This window comes from Antedon mediterranea, chromosome 5 (assembly GCF_964355755.1).
Source record: "Antedon mediterranea chromosome 5, ecAntMedi1.1, whole genome shotgun sequence".
NCBI lineage: Eukaryota > Metazoa > Echinodermata > Crinoidea > Comatulida > Antedonidae > Antedon > Antedon mediterranea.
This window is the reverse complement of record NC_092674.1, coordinates 24151105-24172572: the sequence shown is the minus strand read 5'-3', so window position 1 is coordinate 24172572 and position 21468 is coordinate 24151105. Positions and strand designations below refer to the sequence as shown.

At 34.3% G+C, this 21468-nt stretch overlaps 1 protein-coding gene across 1 annotated transcript; it reads right to left on the bottom strand.

The window, feature by feature from the left end:
• Window positions 1–568: 568 nt before the first annotated feature.
• Window positions 569–20754, bottom strand: LOC140049984 (SWI/SNF-related matrix-associated actin-dependent regulator of chromatin subfamily A member 5-like). The gene is made up of 19 exons (XM_072094962.1): window positions 20649–20754; window positions 19323–19385; window positions 18555–18724; window positions 18010–18391; window positions 17301–17456; window positions 16021–16221; window positions 15464–15573; window positions 13708–13934; window positions 13078–13199; window positions 12338–12490; window positions 11607–11885; window positions 10927–11169; window positions 10277–10390; window positions 6396–6518; window positions 5975–6091; window positions 5709–5843; window positions 4789–5001; window positions 3798–3920; window positions 569–3190 (listed from the first exon to the last, which is right to left on the bottom strand). The coding sequence occupies exons 1-19, from the start codon at window positions 20697–20699 to the stop codon at window positions 3122–3124; spliced, it is 3051 nt and encodes a 1016-aa protein (XP_071951063.1). The 5' UTR covers window positions 20700–20754; the 3' UTR covers window positions 569–3121.
• Between the last annotated feature and the right edge of the window lie 714 nt (window positions 20755–21468).

Sequence of the window (21468 nt, the reverse complement as noted above, 5' to 3'; positions counted from 1 at the left end):
TGTAATTTTTAATTTCCGGAGGTTTCCGGAACAATATAATAAGTTAAATATAACAATGGCATATTTTATTAATATTATCAATTACTTAAAACTACGGTCGTAAGAAAGTAAACTTCCCGTACAGTAGCCCGATTATGATGAAATTTAAAATAGTTGTTCAGCAATATATTTTTGTTGTCAATTAATGCTTGATGCAGACATGTCAATAGAGCAATCAAACTGCGCATACGATTTCTGCATGGGTACTGTACGTTTTGAATTTTTTTTTATAGAGGGCCGCATTAAAAGAGTGTTTGTTTGATTGGCAGCAGTGTTTTAGTAGACCAGCACGTGCTATAATGTTTGAAGTAAGTTCATTGCATACCACCGGTAATGCATTGAAGAAGAGATGAAGTTGTGTGCTGTGCGAGTTATTTAGTGTAAAACGGTGCCTCACCGATTTAAAAAAGTGGTACGGTAAAAATGAATTTCAAGAGAATGTATTACCTTGCTGGACTACACATCGGTGCCCCGCTATAGAATTGTGTAAACTTTTAATTTCATGTTTCTCTAAGTCATCGATGTTTGGTGTTTGCGTTACCATAAGATTGAAGATCACCGAAGCCCATGTCGTCAGCGAGGAAAATAACAAAATTCGGTTTCTCTGTGGACCTACTTTCTAGGAAATCCTCGCAATTTCCTCGCATTGTTCAAATCGCGCATAGGCCCTAACGCAAATACATGTTAAAGAAAATGTAGAAAATCAAATGATATATTATATATAAGTAATATTTTGGGAATTTTCTTTACAATTACTATACGGAACTAAATTGCAACGGTAAGGAAGTTACCATTTCCAGCAAGCAGCGACAACCTGTCAGTCAATGTAACAACACAGATTATTTCAGCCTGGAATTTGTATTACTAAAATGAAATACTGTAGGCCTATGGCTATATTGAAAACATTGTGGATATTTAGAATTAGAATGTCATTGTTAATAAACTGATTTTGGTTGAATAAAATGTCATTTGTAGGATTTCTTTTGGACATTTAACATCAAAACATTTAACGGCGTGATGTTTGCATTGGTGATTATGAATATTTACAGATTTGCACATTTGAAATTGCCATGTTACGCAAATGTGGTTGTTTGCATAATTGAGGGCAAAATGTTTTCTCAAACGTGGTTGTTTGCACAAATGTGACTTTTTGCACATTTCACGGCTCAACAAACAGTTTGTTTTACCAGTCTATTTCATTTTAGTAATACAAATTCCAGGCTAAAATACCGTTGAAGTTCCGTATAGTAATCTTCAAGTCCATTGTTATACAATAATATGAATATGCTGGTATGGTTCCGTTTGAATTCAACTATATAGCGAGAAAAATCAATTTGCGCATGCGTAAAATGGCATAAAAAAATACACCCGTTCGCGCCCGACCTTTTTCGATTATATTTCATAATTCTTTATTCACCAAAGGCAAAACGGTATAAACAAATAGCTTTCGCTAGTCAATGGTTTACACCTGATTAACAAATATAATACTGATCAGTGCATTTGGACCTGGCTTTCGAAAGTAAAAAAACCGAAACACGACTTTTAGTCCTCTCCATTTTTAATAACAAACTTGATTTACGATACAACAATTGTCAAAATTATTGTACTGCAGTTACTGCAGAATTTTACATACTCTTTATCCGGTTATTTTTAGCAATCCTTGTTTTGGTAATAATACACAGTGTTTACTGCAGTGACTGCAGTATTTGACATACTCTTTATCCGGTTATTTTTAGCAATCCTTGTTTTGGTAATAAAACAGTGTTTTGTTTACTGCAGTGACTGCCGTACGGAAATCTACCTTTCAACAAACTATAATCATATGTTATTGAAATAACAATATATTTACTGCAGTAACTGCAGTAGAATTAATTTTAACATGATCCCTAAACAAATCCTAGCATTATTTACATTTTTTTAACGCAGTATAAGAAAAGTTTGATAAATATATTTTAATATTACAGTAGGCTTACATGGAATGCTGATATTACAGAGGGTATATTGAGAAGATTTGCAAACAAAAAGTTAAATTTTCAGATTCTGTTTCTATTTACATAATTTAATTGTTGATGTTTTAACCTTGATTTTAATTTATTCTAAAGAGTGAATAACAAGGTAACGACGATTCGATTTAATACTAATTTATAAACCATTTTGCACACATAGCGTGTCATAACTTATACTGACTTGAAACTGGTGAAACCTGGTTTAAAAAAATGAAAAAGCATGTTGGTTTTCCTACGTAAAAAGAGACAATAACTAAAGAATTGTGAAATTTGATATTCTATATAAAAATACATTGTGGTATACAAGTAAGTATAACACAAATATTCAACTAAGTATAAAATAAGGAAAGTGTGTAGTATAGGCGTGGTCTGTCGAAGGGTGTGGTCTGGTTACGTATTTTGTTACTGTAGTTTCATTAACTAAAGATATTTTTAATCAAGAGATATGTATATTTTTGACTAATTAATGCAGACTCAAAAAAAATGTTGAAAAGTATTAATTTATTAATTACTTGAAATATTAAAGCCACATACTACAGTATAATACTTTTATAAAAATTACTAAAAAGCCTGTAATATTGAAAAACAAATACGATTAACATGAACAGTAAATACATATTTTTTTTAGGGGGGAAAACATAAATACTGTACCAAATTTTAGACACATACATACCTAGGGAAGGAAATGGGCAGAAAAAAAATGAAATATATACATTTTCTGCTCCGCCCTAAACATAACGACGTTTGTAATTGTAAACTCACATATTTTAATTATTAAAGCATAGCTAACTCCCTAAATCGAAATGTAGACTAGAGACAGATACCGAATCAACGTAATGTAAACCAACGTTTAGGACACAATTGGCCGTATTCACAATCGACAGTTAGGAAAACGGCCTTAAAATTAAAAAAAACAACTGTATCTATGTGAATGGGGAATTCCTAAGCATATTGACTTGAAATGAAATACTTAGTATTTTATAACCACAAGACTATGAATATGGAATTTCCTTTACCAAATAATATGTACTTATTTTTAAAACAGCACATTTTTGTCCAGACATTCTTAAATGCATTTATTTCTTCTTTTTTGGTCGCCCTCTATTGTCTGGTGTTCCATCTGCTTTGCGCTTGTCTCCCTTGGTCTATGAAGAAAAATATTTGTTAAAAATTACATTACTGAAATCTTAATATCGTAGTAATTGATGGCATGTATCTTTAAAAAGGAAAGGTAAATTTACTATGTTGGCAATGATGAATTAAACCGAATTGATGTGTTCTACCGGTCGGAGATGCGATTAGGCCTATCAACAAACGGTCACAGTAACACTAATCAGTCATCCATAGCCTGTCACCGTTACCTTAAATATTCGACCTATATTGCCGTCGCAGGAACAATTTGATCCAATATTGATATTTTTTTTTAAACAGTAACAAGACAAGTTTTATTCGTTTTGACAACAGAAACATGTTATGATAGTGGTTGTGAATATGAACTATTTTTTTCAGTAATTGTGAATTAGTAATTATCTAGCTTGAAATATTTTGGCAAGTATATAAAAAAAGTTCTGTAATATTAATTTTCAATTAAATTTTTCTGTAACTTATCAAAGTCAAAATGATTGGGTAACACAGCTATTCAAAATATATTTATTTTGGTGTTTAATTCAATTTCAACTCATTTTTAAACTCCCTTTGTGAATTCTTCCTTAGTAATAGAAAAAATGAAAATTCACCAACTGAAAAACTTACCTTAGGGGTGCCTAGGCTGCCCTTTGGCCTTCCTTTTTTCTTTTCTTGTTTTTCTCGTTCTTCTAATTCTTGGTTTTCACGCTCAATCAACGTGATTAAAGTGTTGCATCTACGTTGAAGTTCCTATTAAACAAAAATAAAATGTTTACTACTCACCAATTTGTGTATAACAAAAACTACAATCAATCTATCCAGTGGTATAATTGTAGAATGTTAAACAGAAGAGTTCTGGTTTGAATGCCTTTTCTCATTCTTGCAGATTTCCTAATTTGAACGGTTTATTTTTCAGTATATCACTGGGTAGTTTTTCCATGCCTGTGACTTTATATTTGCAAGAAACATATCATTCAAAAGTAAAGATATCATACTCTCTTTCTTTTTTTTTTTTTTTATTTATTTTTTCCTCAAACTTAAATGGAAACCGAGGAAATTCGGATTAGGCCCTCCACAGACCGACGGTAGTCAGCAGTGCAGCGCCTACCAGATCAGCACACCGGGAGCCAATCCCCTACTCTTTGCAAATAGTGTACCCAGTTCTTCAACGTGCACGGGGGACCAAGATTGCATCTTGCCTAAGGGCACAGTTAGTATAGTACAGATATCAATATCAATATTATCTTTAGACCATCGCTCGCCGGTATATACCGCTACCCGCCGCAATTCCAGACGGTCTCCCATCCACAATGCAACCGGCCCAAGCATTACTCAACTTCGGTGATCTGACGAGAACCGGTCTTTCAACGCTGTATGGCCGTATATAAATGAATTGAAAATGAGTCAGGACATTTTTTCAAATAAAATCCATTTAAGCTTGGTTCCTACTATGCCATATATTGGACGTAAACAATCAAGTTGACAAATTACAAGTGACAGTTCAGATAATCCATTGCTTGTGATTTGTCAAATTACCAACCACGATGTTCAATATGACGATGTGTCCATGTTGATTGTGTATATCATAATATAATATATAGTTTTCTTTCATTCTTACCATAGCTGTTCTTGATTTAATAAACCAATCAAATCGAAACTGTGGCGCCTGACGCACTGCCGTGCGGAGTTCATCGTACACGTTTTCTTTGTCGAAGCCCAGCTTATGAAGCATACACACCAAAAATCTGTCTTCCTCTTCCGTCCAATTCTTTCCTTTGTTCGTACCATATGCAATACGAAGCTGGTAAAATGGAGCCCGGTACCTTGCCATCTAAGATTAAATAAGTATTGGTGAATCCAGGAATGTTTTATCAACTACGCTACACCACCTAGACCTCTCTTGGATGAATGTCTTAGGAGTTAAATTGCATGCAAGTTTATTTTAGTGCCCTCTATTTCTATTTTGGATGAATTATAATTTGTTAGCAATTAATGTTTATTTCAGTTACAAACACCAACTAAAATAAAAAAATATTTGAGCAAAATGATCGAAACCAATCAATTGATTGAAATTTTTGATTGAAATTTATATTTATTTTTTTTTATACTGGGTAACCTCTTCAGTCACAGACTGGTCTCCCAGAGGGCCCAGTTGGTGATCAGTGGCTGTGATGTACTAATACACCGGGGTAACCCCCTACTCGTCTCGAAAGATGTACTAGGTTCTTTAAAGTGCACACGAGCTAGATGTGTACACTGGACATACGGTTTATAGTTCTTATCCGAGAAGACTCGTTCTACCATCAGAACCATGGAGTGAGTGAGCCTCGAACCCCTGCCGATGTTATGGCTACGTAATTACGGTTCCACTGTCTTAACCGCTCGGCCACTCACTCTATCAACTAAGGCCCTGCTTGAGTAAGATAAATATTTTGCGCAACATTTTATTGTCTAATATAAATGGAAATTACTGTGCTCAAAAATAATCTTGGCTTGCCTAAAAAAAAAATTTTTTTTTTAAATAGGTCCATGATTTACCTTGGCATCTAACGCCTTTTTAATGCTAATCTTTCGTTGAATCTTCGATTCTCCTCGTTCAATTTGCGCCAGAATTCGATCAATGTCTGTGAGTTCCCGACATCTCTCCCAGAACACTGCCATGTATTCTTGAACCTGATTGATTATTAAAATAAGGAACATTAGAAAAGTATCGTTGATGTTGCATCTGATGTGTGTCCCTCATATTATTTAGCTATTTAAAATTTAAAATTTATTTAAAATTTTTTAAATAAACAAAAATCTACCTCTTCTGGTGTCTTGCCTTCAATTTCTCTTGATATACTATCCAGATCATCTCTGCCATACTTTTCATTTGCTTTGATGAACTGATTGAAGTCACGTTTTGACCAATTGGTAAAACCCTATGCACACAAAAAAAATGACCAATTGTTATACGACACTGATTGTTACGAATATTAATTCATAACCTTTGAGTAACATCACTGTATTATATGTCTATATTGGAAACTACAATGGTGCAAATAATTTGTAGTTGCAACTATATGCAAGGGCGCTTGTATTATGAAATATGTTGGTTAATTTGGTTAAATTTGTGAAGTATACGAAATGTTTTGAATATTGATGTATTCGTGTTTTCATACAAACATTATTTATATCCTTTCTGTAATGCTACACAACCAACTTCACAATATAATTTCCATTTACCTGCTCAAGTAGTTTTTCCTTTTCTTCTAACTCTTCTTCTGTTAGTGCTTCCGCTTCATCAATCTTTCTCTGTTCTTCCTTACGAACCTTCGGTGCATCTGGCATTTCTGGATTCAGAGGGACCTATAAAACAATGAGAAAACAAAAAATAAACTAGACATGAAACTCGTCACTTTGACGAGTTAGTTATCCGCTCGACAAACGCCACGTGCACGTCATACGTTAGAATATTGCACACAGAAAAATATTAAGGTATTATGACCTGAACTGAAGAATATGATTATGTTGTTATTTCTGAATTCTGTTATTTTGTGTCATATAGTATACACAGTACAATCTGTATACATATCACAAACAGTGTAAAATAGGTGAAATTACGGGACCGGTATTTTATTGTAATTTTTAACATCTTGACGGTTTCAAAATGAAATGCAAAAGTAGAAATTTCAGAATGAAATTATCTCAGCAACAACATATTAACGTGTAGAAGAAATTTGAATACGTGAAATATTGATGCGCGCTCTTTTAAATGTAATGAAATATAACGCAAAAGATGAAAATACGACTTTTTTTATTTAACTGGCCATATGATGATGTCACAACATTCAATTGGCACAATTTTCACATGATTTTGTATCTACAATACAATAGCTTCCTGAAAACGTTTTAATCGTGATTATCACATTTTATTCTTACGAGCTATAACAGATTAAAATTTACTGTAAAGATGAAATTAATGACCAACGTAATTTAAATTTTTAGGCATGATGACGTTAAAAAAATTAAAAAAATTTTAATTCATGCAAAAGATAGTTGATTGACCTAGAATATATTAAAATCGGGGTGAAAATAGACAACGAATAAGTGGAGATGCGCTCTATTAAATGTGATGAGCTATGACGAAAGAGAAAAAATCCTATATTTTATATTCGCGTGGCCATACGATGACGTCAAAATGTCCGGTTAGCCATATTGATTAATGATCCGATATCTACAGCTCATCACCTTCCAGAATATGTAAGTAAAAAAAAGTTCTCCACGTAGTTTAGAATCTATGATTGTTTAAAAAAAGGCATAATTTTGACGAATTTTTGAATATTTTCTTTAAAAACACGCACAAATTGTATAATTCGACGTGCTCGTATGACGTAATTTTTAGTCTAAATTGTTTTTAAAATTTAACAAAATTACTATAAAAGGCTGGAAAGACATAATTCACGCAAAAAAAGATGTTTTTAGCGCTACGTGCGGACCACGCGCGTAAAATTGTTCGCGCGCGTGGGAATTTTTGACATGCTCAAAATGTCATGATCAGCGTAGAAAGTTGATTAGAAATTAATTTTGCGCATTTTAAATTTTAAATGCGCGTGCGTGCGTAACTTCGTTTAAAAAATGCCATTTTTAGTGCACAAAAAGTTAGCGCAAGATATAAATTAAACTTTTGCTAAGTTTCAACTTACATAGTTATATGGTTTTCAATCTATGTTGAATACGGGAAATTCATAAAATCACGCGTAAGTCACGTTACGCATTTCTGACGTCATTCACAATAGTAGGTGCACAACTTCACATGAATGCCCATATGTTGACAAAGTTATGAAATGTTATGTTTACACATTTTTTATATAAGTGAGACACAAAAATAGAGGAGAAATGCGCGTGCGCGCGTAATGTCTTGTAAAACATGGCATTTTTAATCCACAAAAAGTTTGCCCTTGATATGACTTAAATTTTCAGAAAGTGTCAAAATAAAATTATGCTTGGTTTTTAGCCTATGATCAATCATAAAAAATCATAAAATCGCACGTAAGTCACGTTGCGCAACTCTGACGTCATTCAAAATAGGAGGTGCACAACTTCACGTAAATGCCCATATGTTGACAAAGTTATGAAATGTTATGTTTACAAGTTTTTGAGATACGCGAGACACAAAAATGGAGGAGAAAGAAAGAAGAATAATATAAAGAACTAGATTTGAACTCGTCACTTCGGACGAGTTAGGTTATCCGCAGCGCAAAGGCCACGTGCACGTCATACGTTAGAATATTGCGCGCAGAAAAACGATTATGCCATTGAAAAAATGTTAGTGTGCTCTCTATTTTGTGTCACGTCAAAGTATATACGGTATACACTATATTCTGTATACGTACAACATACAGTGCAGAATAGGTGAAAATAAGGGACCCAAGTTATTGACGCTTTTGGACATGATGACGTCATCACAATTTAAAAAATGGTAGATTATGCGAAAGATAATTGATTGGCCTAGACAATATAACAAAATGGAGGAAATGGAATACGGATAAGTGGAGATGCGCTCTATTAAATGTGATGAGCTATGAGAAAGAGACAAAAATCCTATATTTTATATTCGAGTGGCCATACGTTGACGTCACAATGTCCGGTTAGCCATATCGATGCATGATATGATATCTACAACTCATCTACTTCCAGAATCTGAAATTTTCAAAATTTTCACCACGGACTTTAGAATCTATTACTTTTTAAAAAAAGGCATAATTTTCACGAATTTTTTAACTTTTTCATCAAAAACGCGCGCAAATTGTTCAATTCTACGTGCTCGTATGACGTGATTTTAAGTCGAAATTGATTGAAAACTGGTAAATTTACTAGAAAAGGCTGGAAAAACAAAAATCAAGGAAAAAATAGATGTTTTTGCGCTACGTGCGCACGCGCGCGTAAGAAAAGTGCGCACGCGTGGGAATTTTTGAAATGCTCAAAATGACATGAAACGCGTAGAAAGTTGATTAGAAATTGATTTTTCGCATTTTGAAATTTTAAACGCGCGTGCGCGCGTAACTTTCTGTAAAACATGCTATTTTCTCTCCATAGAAAGTTAGCGCATGATATAAATTAAACTTTTGCCAAGTTCCAATTTAAATGGTTTAATAGTTTTCGATCTAAATTAAATACGCAAAATTCATAAAATCGCGCGTAACTTACGCTGCGCAACTCGGACGGTACCGAAAACCTTATTACGACATATTCAGATAGAGATCAATCTTCTGATAAAGTTACAAAATGTTATGTTGAGAAGATTTAGAGATACACGCGCAACAAAATTCTGGGAAAGAAAAAAGAATAAGAAAGAAAAAAAAAAAAAAAAAAAAAAAGATCCTGACAATAACAAGAGGTTATCCGCCAAGTGCGGATAACCAAAAAAAAAAAGATCCAGGACGATTACAAGGAGTTATCCGCTACTAAGCGGATAACTAATTAATGAATTATACAAAATGGGTTTATTTACGGTAGGCCTACTATAATATCTAGTACGGCACTTTAGTTATTGTACAAAGGGTGTGTGTTACTTCATTGTTTTTTTTAACATTGATCGCTAGACTTTGGGCCTAGGCTAAATAAATATATTGGACGTAACTGCTCTATTTTTCAGTCATTGTTCAGACTTGTCTTTTGAAAATAATAGATGTGCTACAAATTGCACTCCTCAATACATTCAGGGATGCTGTAGGTGTGCTGTTTGTATTTTGGTGTGTAGAAGTTTACCAAATTTGAGCGTGTTGTAAATCGCACTCCTCAAGGGCAGTTAAGGAGTGTGTTAGGTGAGTGATTGCACTCGCTCGCTTTAAAAGACAAGGCCTGATTGTTCCCCTTAATTCATGGATAACAATGTCAATGGTGTTTATAAGACGATAGATGTGTGGCAAAACAATGCTTCTCGTAGAATCACAATAAAAAACAAAGCGGTTCGTAGGATTGCCATAAAAACAATACATTTGGAAAATGGGTTACATTGCAGTAATTTTTAGCCGTACTGTACATTGTGAAGAAAATACAGACTAAAAAGTTTAGTACATGTGTGAATATGTAAATACTCTTTTAGATGCAATAGTATGATTTACCTTGTAACCTATAGATTTTCTGAAGTAATGAATCTCGGAATCTAGAAGTTCAAAAAGCCTCGGCGGGAAGAACTGAAAGTCTTGCACATTTGGCTGCCTTGGAGGTCTTGGAGCCTGGATAGAAAATAAAGCAAACCAATTATAGTAAATATAAATTAAGCTCGCATTTGATTGGAGGATTGTGGGTCACATGATATCAAATAGATGTTCTTTGCACGCTTAATGACATCATCGAGAGTGCAATGTCATTATATACCGCAATTTTGTTTTGCGCATTCATTTATATTTCATATATATTACATACGCATTTGATGTGTTATAGAACATTACAGTACTCATTCGGTGAAAGATGAAAATTGGTTATATTTTTCATCAATTTTTTGTATCATCACACTCATAACTATTCATTTTTTGTATTACATATTAGTATAATGTGATTATGAAGCCCAGTTCCCCTACTTCATTTAGATAAAACTGTGGAACAATCTTCCTGATCCTATTAAAAATGCATCCTCTATCATAGTTTTCAAAACACTCTTAAAACCCCATCTTTTTTCTCTCAGCGCTTTGGGACAATCATTTGATTGTAAAAGCGCCTTATAAATTGAACAACATTAACATAAGGCTATATTGGATTGTGTAAACCATACCTTTGGCGCTTTTGGCTCACTGACACGTAATGCCTCTCTGAAGTATGCGTCTACCGCGTAGTTCGCTTTGCGTTCACGCTTCGGTGGCTCGATCCAGTGAATGCCCGTTGTTGGTTTCTGCTTTCCTTTGTAGTCCTCTCCCTCAAACGAGTAGATACTGCTAGTCTGCGGTTGTTCTTCAAGACTGAAGTTTTTGAGGGCGCTCTCACCAAGATCATTCAGTTTCTGTGTCAATTCTTTAGTCTGGAAAAAAAATGAATAATTCAATAATTGAACATTTAATATTTAGAGACCAAATATTTTTTTAAATGTATTGTGTATTGATAGTAATAATAATAAAACTTAAATAGGACTTTCTTTAAATTGTATTAAAGTTATTCACTTTTGCCAAAAAAAAAGACAAAATAAATCGTTAATTTTAACCAAAAAACCCATTGACTTCAAGTAAATTTGGGTTCCATTTAACTATTCATATTTTTAAATTATGATGAAAATCTTTTTTTTCTCAATCCATTTTTTTTAAAGTAAATAATTATTATGTAACATTTAAATGGCATATACAAACAAAATGTTTCTGAATTTGTTTTCAGGTGGACAATATGTTTAAAGTTGTTCCATTTAATTGCACCATTATATAGGAAAGACTATGTTTTTGATATTGACTGTTGGAAAACACTTACTTTCTCCTCTCCTTTCTCGAGAATAGCATCAATATCCATATCGGTGATTGTGCTTTCTTTTCCGGAGAAAATGAAGTTAGCGCCATGTCTAATCATATTCAGCGCTTCATCCTTGCTCAACTTGACGTGCGAGTCAACCAAGCGTCCCTGCTGTATCACGATACCGTCAAGACGAAGTTTCATTTCTGCTCGTTCTATGATACGTTCTTCTACCGTGTTTTCGGTAATAAACCTGAACACATGGACCTGTTTCTTTTGCCCGATACGATGCGCACGGTCCTTTAAAACCAATAAAACATTAGTATTATTAGAATTAACAATAAAAAATATTAATATACAATAAATAAAATATAATAATAATTATTGTTCATGGTAGACAAAGTGTTGCCCAAAAAGGAATAAGTAAATGCAAGGACAATAAATTCAGTTGAACATCTTTCTGGAATAATGATTTACCATTGTTCAGAAAACTGTCCAAAAATGTGTTGATTTAAACCACTTCAAAACATTGTAATTTAATTGTTGTTTATAGTCGCAGGTTTTTAATTTGAAAATTAAAACCACTCAGTACCTGTTCTAAATTATAAGTAGGCAAACATGACAGCCTTTTTAGCTATACGATCTATGTATTTGGGGGTCAATTTGTGGTTAACCTGGATTTTCCGAATTCCATGATTCAATGAAGGTTCTACTACTCTATATGAACATATTCATTCAAATATTCAATTTACCATGGCTTGTAGATCAACTTGTGGATTCCAATCACTGTCGTACAGGATGCATATATCCGCAGTGGCCAAGTTAATTCCAAGACCGCCGGCTCTTGTACTTAGCAGGAACAAGAATTTTGTGCTTTCTGGATGATTAAAGTCATTTATGCTTGCCTGGAGGGAAAATCATGTTAAATTGTGAATCTGCCTAACTAGTAAGGTTAAGAATCAAACAAATACTAAGACCAACAAGTTTTTATTCATGGTTGGTATGGTCAACAGACAAAAGCATTTCAAACTTTTTACTCTGCATTATTTCTAAGGTACTGTATTTTCACATGGGCCTATCTATCAACTTATTATTCTACTTTAGTATTAACATTATTAGACAATGTATTACAGTATTGTGTCAAAGATGCTCTTCAGATGCTTACTATTTTATTCTAAAGCACTGTCTAGTTTGACAAAAAAGGGAGTGGTGTTCCCATATATGGTAGTGATATGCCCAAATATGATAGTGATATGACATCATCATGTCCATATATAGGCACATTTTTTGGTCCTATAAAATTTGATAGTGTAGACAGAGCTTTAAATTTTATATACTATATTATTTATATTTTATTTTAGTGACTTTTATTATTATGTTTATTTTCTATGGACCAGACAATTCAAAATAAAATTGATTGAATTAAACGTCTGGCTGTTTTGTTTTTATTATTTTACTATTTTTATTTTGCTATTAATATTGAAATACATACTGTTCTGTCTTCATGTGGTGTTTGTCCATCTAAGCGGCAATAATTAAATCCTTTCCAGGAGCAGTAATCCTCAAGGATGTCTAGCACACGCGTCATCTGACTAAAAATTAGCACACGGGAACCTAGAGAAGCATAAAAATCATTTCACTTTACTTTACAATAAATTTTGTAAGATCTACTGTAAAATAGCATTAGCATTCTTTTTGCATTTAATATAACTCTCTTAATATCAGCAAATTACGGCCAATTTACACAGACGATACACAAATTAGTGCGCAACGTTTTAAAACATGTAATAAGTTGGAAGATCAAACCTGGTTACAACTTGCTACACTACAGTATGCAGATTTGAAATAGGTATAAATCTAGTCTACACCAGCAAACTCTGAGTTTGAGAAGAAATGTTTCCAAAGTTTGTAAGTGACAGTTGAAGATAACCGTCTACACTATTGTTTGACAAAAAAAGTGTGATGTGCCCAAATATGGTAGTGATATGACCATGTATGGGCACATCGCATATGTTTTGTCACATAATGTTTGATAGTGTAGACAGAGCTTTAGGCCATGCATCTTTTTGACAAACTATGTATCAAGGTTTGTAACCTCAACGAATCAAACAAGTCTTCATACCTTGTGCTTTCAGTCTGGTCAGTAATTTATCCAACACGACCATTTTACCACTGTTGTCGACAAGATGCTGATCGGTAGTGTAAGGCGGGCCTGGTTCCGCACCATCGAACAAATACGGGTGATTACTACACTTGCGCAGATGCATCAAAATATTCATCAGACGAATCTTTTCAGTCTTTCCTGCTCCATTTACAACATCAATATCTTTCATCAAGATCTTTGTGTACCTGAAATTATAAATGACATTGTCACTGTCTTATCGAACACCAATGTTTCATTTTTACGACACTCCACGCGGCCAAGCAACAATCGATATGCGCGTAGCCGTGTGAAAACGAAACATTGACGTTCGATTGGATTTGCCGTCGCCGGACCGGAACCGTGCCGAAGCAGGTGTGAAATGCCCTTTAGACGAGTTCAACAGGAGGTTCGCATGGAAAAAAAGGAATTTTTCGGTAAACCGATCTGCTTAAGTAGAGTTGTTGACATTATTATTATTACTTCATTCTATATTATAGATAATATATTTATTGTATCTTCTTTATTCTATTTTACAGTAGAATACTGTAGAAATTGACAATTATGATGAATGATGAAAATTCAGCTTTATTTTTGTACTGAAACATAAACCAATAGCAAGTTGTATTAAATGTGCTATGGCACCGAGCTGCTTAAGTCAAGTCACTGAACGGTTTAAACCAATAGCAAGTTGTATTAAATGTGATATGGTACCAAGCTGCTTAAGTCAAGTCACTGAACGGTTTAAACCAATAGCAAGTTGTATTAAATGTGCTATGGTACCGAGCTGCTTAAGTCAAGTCACTGAACGGTTTAAACCAATAGCAAGTTGTATTAAATGTGCTATGGTACCAAGCTGCTTAAGTCAAGTCACTGAACGGTTTAAACCAATAGCAAGTTGTATTAAATGTGCTATGGCACCGAGCTGCTTAAGTCAAGTCACTGAACGGTTTAAACCAATAGCAAGTTGTATTAAATGTGCTATGGTACCGAGCTGCTTAAGTCAAGTCACTGAACGGTTTAAACCAATAGCAAGTTGTATTAAATGTGCTATGGTACCAAGCTGCTTAAGTCAAGTCACTGAACGGTTTAAACCAATAGCAAGTTGTATTAAATGTGCTATGGTACCAAGCTGCTTAAGTCAAGTCACTGAACGGTTTAAACCAATAGCAAGTTGTATTAAATGTGCTATGGTACCGAGCTGCTTAAGTCAAGTCACTGAACGGTTTAAACCAATAGCAAGTTGTATTAAATGTGCTATGGTACCAAGCTGCTTAAGTCAAGTCACTGAACGGTTTAAACCAATAGCAAGTTGTATTAAATGTGCTATGGCACCGAGCTGCTTAAGTCAAGTCACTGAACGGTTTAAACCAATAGCAAGTTGTATTAAATGTGCTATGGTACCAAGCTGCTTAAGTCAAGTCACTGAACGGTTTAAACCAATAGCAAGTTGTATTAAATGTGCTATGGCACCGAGCTGCTTAAGTCAAGTCACTGAACGGTTTAAACCAATAGCAAGTTGTATTAAATGTGCTATGGTACCGAGCTGCTTAAGTCAAGTCACTGAACGGTTTAACATTTATTATTATTGTCATCATTTTATTCATCTTTATTATTTTGGAGACAACAAATCTTTCAAAATTAGAGATACCAAATTTAAATGGGTAAGAACAATGAAATTCTGCATTATTCGTTAAAACATCCAGCATGTGGTATTGTGTAAACATAAACACCTTACCATTCTCGCTGCATTTTACTCAGACCAATGTAGATCTTCACTTCTTTTTTAGGAAGCAGAGCTTTCTCAACATCACTCTTCAAACGTCGTAGCAAGAAAGGACGTAGTACCTAAATGACAATCAAATTATTAATCAACTTGCTTCGTTTATAAACACGTAGTTCTCATAAGACAGTGTAGAAATGATGGTTGAAGTTAAAGTAGGCTATTTGCATTATTATTTATTTATACTGGGCGACCTCTTCAGTCAAAGACTGGTCTCCCAGAGGGCCAATTTATGATCAGTGGCTGTGACGTACTAGTGCACCGGGGTAACCCCCTACTCATCTCGAAAGATGTACTAGGTTCTTTGAAGTGCACATGAGCTAGATGTGTACACTGGACCTACGGTTTATATTTCTTATTTAAGAAGACTTGTTCTACCACCGGAACCATGGAGCGATGTTATGGCCACGCTTTCACTGTCTTACCGCTCGGCCACTCACTCGCCAGGGAGTAGGATTATACACAAAGATATGCGGTAAATAAATAACTTACAAATCAAATGAATTACTTACATTGTGAAGTCTTTCAACAAGCTGTTTGTCATCAAGACATTGACTAGTGCTAAACCAGGAGTCAAAGTCCTCCGATGAATTGAAGACATCTGGAAGCAAAAAATTAAGCAGTGCCCACAACTCATGAAGATTATTCTGTAGTGGTGTACCGGTCAACAGTAAACGATTCGTAGACTTGAATTCACGGACAATTTCGGATAACTAGAAGATGGAAAAAAATTAAACAAAATAATTACTAGATCTGTATTTATCATTGAAAAATGCTATTCAAATACGCAACAAGATAATTAGCTCAAAGATATATTTATTAGATAAAAATAACATCACAACTGGACTTAGGAGGAATGTCAAATTAGAATACTAGGGGTTTCTCATTAATTGGAATACTGTATTCCATTACAATACTAGGGGTTTTCCATTAGTAGGAATGTTACATTAGAATACTAGGGGTGTCACAATAGGAGGAATATCCCATTAGAATACTAGGGGTTTCCCCATTAGTAGTAGGAATGTCCCATTAGAATACCAGGGGATACCAGGGGTTTCCCTTTAGTAGGAATATCTCATTAGAATACTAGGGGTTTCCCCATTAGTAGGAATATCTCATTAGAATACTAGGGGTTTCCCTTTAGTAGGAATATCTCATTAGAATACTAGGGGTTTCCCATTAGTAGTAGGAATGTCCCATTAGAATACCAGGGGATACCAGGGGTTTCCCTTTAGTAGGAATATCTCATTAGAATACTAGGGGTTTCCCATTAGTAGTAGGAATGTCCCATTAGAATACCAGGGGATACCAGGGGTTTCCCTTTAGTAGGAATATCCCATTAGAATACTAGGGGTTTCCCCATTAGTAGTAGGAATGTCCCATTAGAATACCAGGGGATACCAGGGGTTTCCCTTTAGTAGGAATATCTCATTAGAATACTAGGGGTTTCCCTTTAGTAGGAATATCTCATTAGAATACCAGGGGTTTCCCTTTAGTAGGAATATCTCATTAGAATACCAGGGGTTTCCCTTTAGTAGGAATATCTCATTAGAATACCAAGGGTTTCTTATTAGAATGGAATTCTCTTTAGAATACATGGGGTTTCCCATTAGTAGGAATGTTCCATTAGAATACCAGGGGTTTCCCATTAGTAGGAATGTTCCATTGGAATTTTCATTAGTTGCCATTTGGTAAAGTAAATAAATTATAGTGGATAGTAGCAAGATTTGAACCAAAAATCTGGAACTGCATTAATTCTGAATTCCACAACCGTAAGATGCTTCTAACTTACCTTAGACTTTTCATTTTTAATCCTGTGCGCTTCATCTATAACTACATAGCGCCAGTTGAATTTCTTAAAGACCGATTTTTCTCGGATTGTCATCTCGTATGATGTAACGCAAGCATCCCATTCTCCAGGCATCATCACGTCCCGTATGAAGGTTTGCTGCAAAAAAACGCAATTACTACTGTACTACTACTATTGTATAGTGCATACAATAGAATCCCTCTTTTAGCACACATCCCTATTCAAGGGACACCTCAATTAAGGGGGCATTTTCCTGTGAAACAAACGATTGACAATATATTTTAAACAATATGATCAACTGTTTAAGGACACCCTATTAACCAGGTATTGATAAATCAGATGTTGAATAGAACATTTATTTGTTATTTATTAGTTATTCAATTTCATAGAAAAAACATAAATAATTATTTTAATTAAAGAGAAAATAAACTCAAACCAGACAATTTTTTTTTACAGTTTTTCAGGTGAAACTATTTGTTTTAATCCAATTTTGAATAACTATTATGCGACATTAAAATTACTTATTTCAAGGGTCAATAAGGGGATACCTGAACCAGTATCATTTTTTGGGGTCCCAAGGGTGTCCTTTAATAATTGTATAAGATAGTTTTGTAAACAATAAACAATTTTGTTGAAGAATTTAGTTAACTCTTGTATCTACTGGTTATGCTGTACAGTGCATTGAACATACCCTTGTCTCTTGGTCTCCAATGAGGCATACGGCACGTATAGAAGGACACCATCGGTTAAACTCAGCCATCCAATTGGCTAATGTTGACTTGGGTACTATGACAAGATGAGGGCTTGGAATGTTACGGTAATGTTTCATATATCCAAGCAGCGATATCGTCTGTAAGGTCTTTCCGAGACCCATCTCATCGGCGAGAATTCCGTTGATTCCGTTTTCGTACAGCGAGATCATCCAGTTAAGGCCTCTGACCTGGTAGTCCCTCATTTCACCAAATTTGATATAGCTGGGTGATTTTTCAAACTGCGTGATAGCGTTTGTGGCTTTACGAGCTTCCGTTAACAGCTCCTCATCCTCCTCTTGTTCCGTCATTCGATGACGGTGACTAAAGACAAGATTGTTAAGGTCAAAGGTTAATTTTCACCACTACTACTAATAGTGTAACAATTATACATCCTTTTATGTACAGAAATCATATACACACATTTTAAGGTAATAAATTTATAGCATTCAATAAATGTAAAAATCACCATGTCTAGGTTACTTACTCTCCAACAGCAGATAACTTAGCCCTGTCGTCTTTCTTTGAGCGCGGGCGCCCTGGTTTCATTTTTAACGGACTGGTGGGTGATTTCATCGAGTTTGTATTACTCATGAAATGTGTGAAAATTTCAGTCTGTTGAAGCAGAAAATCAAATCGAGATGCTCGATCTCTTTCCTGAAATAAAAAATTTTTTAAAAAGTTATAATCTTTAATAACAATAAGGAAATCTTATATTGCGCCGGCTTCAATCACTTTGGTGATGCAAGTTTTATACAGTAGAACTGTATACCTCTATTAAGCGGACAATTTTCTGCGAAACACACAGGGCAATATATGTTTTAAAACTACACCAGGCCTTGTATTTTGAGGCGAGCGAGAGCGATCACTCACCTAACACACTCCTAAACTGCCCTTGAGGAGTGTGATTTACAACATGCCTAAATTTGGTAAACTTCTGCACACCAAAATACAAACAGCACACCTACAGCACCCCTGAATGTATTGAGGAGTGCAATTTGTAGCACACCTACAATTTTCAAAAGAAAAGGCCTGTACAGCCAACACCTACTCAGAAGACACCCTTATTAAGGGGACAGGGACATGTTTTAGTGTGCCAAATGCTTTATTTGCCAAAACTCTCACTATTATTTTTGCACGTATAAGGATTTCAGGGGGAAAAGGCAAATAATAGTATTAAGGGAACAATTTTGGTTGTTTGGTAGTCACAGTGTCCTCTTAATAGTGGTTCTATCTATCTTATGTTTATACTCACCACTTTGGCTTCATATTCATGTCCATCTTGCTTGGCTCCTGGAGGGGTCTTCAGCTGTATTGTCTTAATAAATAAAATGAATACATTATTTAAAATGCACAATGCTGAACAGCTGATTGTTATACTTTTAGGGCATATATTTCTTCTGGAAAAACTTTTTATTTCTCTGGCACTACAAATTGCCCTTCTGACAAAAAAAAATTAATTGTTCGGATTGAAAAAAAAAAGGTTTTAAAAATGGATTGAAGTCTCAATTGTAAAAAAAAACTGTGGAGCAATATTTAGCTGCAACAAAATTGTGGTCTCATTTTGACCTAATTTCAGACAGAAGGTTATTGATTGGCGGGAACATTTGTAATTTACTCTATGGATAATAATGATGTCATTAATATACGCAAAAACAAATTGGTTTATTTTGAGCAAACAATAAGCTGCAACAACATGGTCTTTCTTTAAAACTTTTTTTTTTTTTTACATTTTTCTTAGTTACATGAGTTTTTAATCATCATAAATATACGATCGATAAATAGGCTTACATAGACATTTGACTCTCAAAACAATTAGGAAATTCTCCAACTTCAAATATATATATATGTTGATATAAAGTTTGTACTGTAGTACACCACATGTATTAACTATTAGTTCTGAAAAGAATTTGTGAGTTTCTCGACATTTCGATCAATATGCTTTGATCGTCCTCAGGAGGAGTTCTTTTTAGAACTAATCACCTCACACGTGATGTACAGTACCGCAAACTTTATATCAACATTTGATTTTGCCATGCAAACCTTCAAACAATTAAATAATAATATTAAAAATATAGTCAAAACAATTTGTTATATTTGTCACCAAATTATTAGGCTATATTACATAATACTGAACAACAGCTGAGTTACATAGTTAGGCCTAGGCCTGGTGGTAGGCAGGATATGGATAGCGCACCTCTAGCTAGGATATCAAATCAGATAGCTAAAATAAATTTAAAAAGGTTGCAAAATACTAAAAAATAGTTAGAAATTTGTGAAAAAAAAACTTTCTTCATTCAGAAAACAGATTGTTTGTGGCTTTTACATGCGATTTCTCCTATACATTTAAATAATACACCAGTTAGGCCAGCTGCAGAAGCATGCAGCCAGCATAGTGAGTGATGGACACACACACAGGTACAGCACAACAACATCAAACTCCAGGCTGGCCAGGTGAGCCACTGACTACTGCAAGCAGAGCTGGCCTAGTAGAGGCCTGGCTCAACTGCATCCCTCACGCCACTGGTTGGAATTGAAATTATTCATAGAAAAGGGTCTAAATATTGAGTAATAAACCTACAGGCTCTTGGACGATTGTCGCCGGCTTTGGTGAACTTCCCTCTTCTGACATTTTACCAATAGCTTATGATATTTCTAAACAAAGGCAAGCTCACCGCTACACTCTCTGTAAATTTGCCCATTAACAAAAGACGGCTTCCAACACTTGACCTAATCCAGACGTTATTGTGATATTTTAATTTAATTGCATCCTATTATAAATGTCTGAGATTTAAAAGCAAAACATTATACCATTTGTATTATCAAATAATATATTTAAAACTATATCTGTATCTTTTAAGTGTATTTGTACTATAGAAATTAAACATTTTGTGTACAGTTCAAAGAAAACCATCTGTGTAAAAGCCTAAGTAATCCGCGCGCAAACTAATTTTGTAATTGAGGGCGGCATAAAACTACAATGTTATGTATGGGCGGCCGACAAAATATTAAACTATAGCAGTTTGAAAAAAAGGTTTTTGAATAATGAATTCTCTCATAAAAATCAAATCTCAAAAAAACAATAAAAATGAAAATATCGATAAAAAAAAAGACCAATTATAGTTGTTTTAACCACAATTTGTCAGTTTAATAAAGACGAATGTTTGGCTTTTTTAATTTTAAAAATGGGTTTCTTTTACAAACCATGGGTTATAGGACAGAATAGGTAGTGTGTCGGACGGCCCAGTCTTTTAGGCCTATACAAAATGTTTTTTATTTTACAAACCACGGTTTTTAAGAAGACAGAATGGTAGTTTGTAAAGTAGGCCATGCTAAATTATTTCCAAGAAGAAATATTATACTATGAGTTCAAATTAGTTAAGTTTCACTTGCATACATGA

What these genes read in the sequence shown, in the direction of transcription:
- LOC140049984 (XM_072094962.1), bottom strand. Translation starts at nt 20,699, where the DNA reads ATGTCAGAAGAGGGAAGTTCACCAAAGCCGGCGACAATCGTCCAAGAG. An exon ending in CGACAATCGTCCAAGAGCCT is followed by an intron (nt 19,386 to 20,648) that starts GTAGGTTTATTA and finishes TTATTTATTAAG; the next exon opens with ACAATACAGCTGAAGACCCC. An exon ending in AAGTTGATCTACAAGCCATG is followed by an intron (nt 11,886 to 12,337) that starts GTAAATTGAATA and finishes TTGGTTTTAAAG; the next exon opens with GACCGTGCGCATCGTATCGG.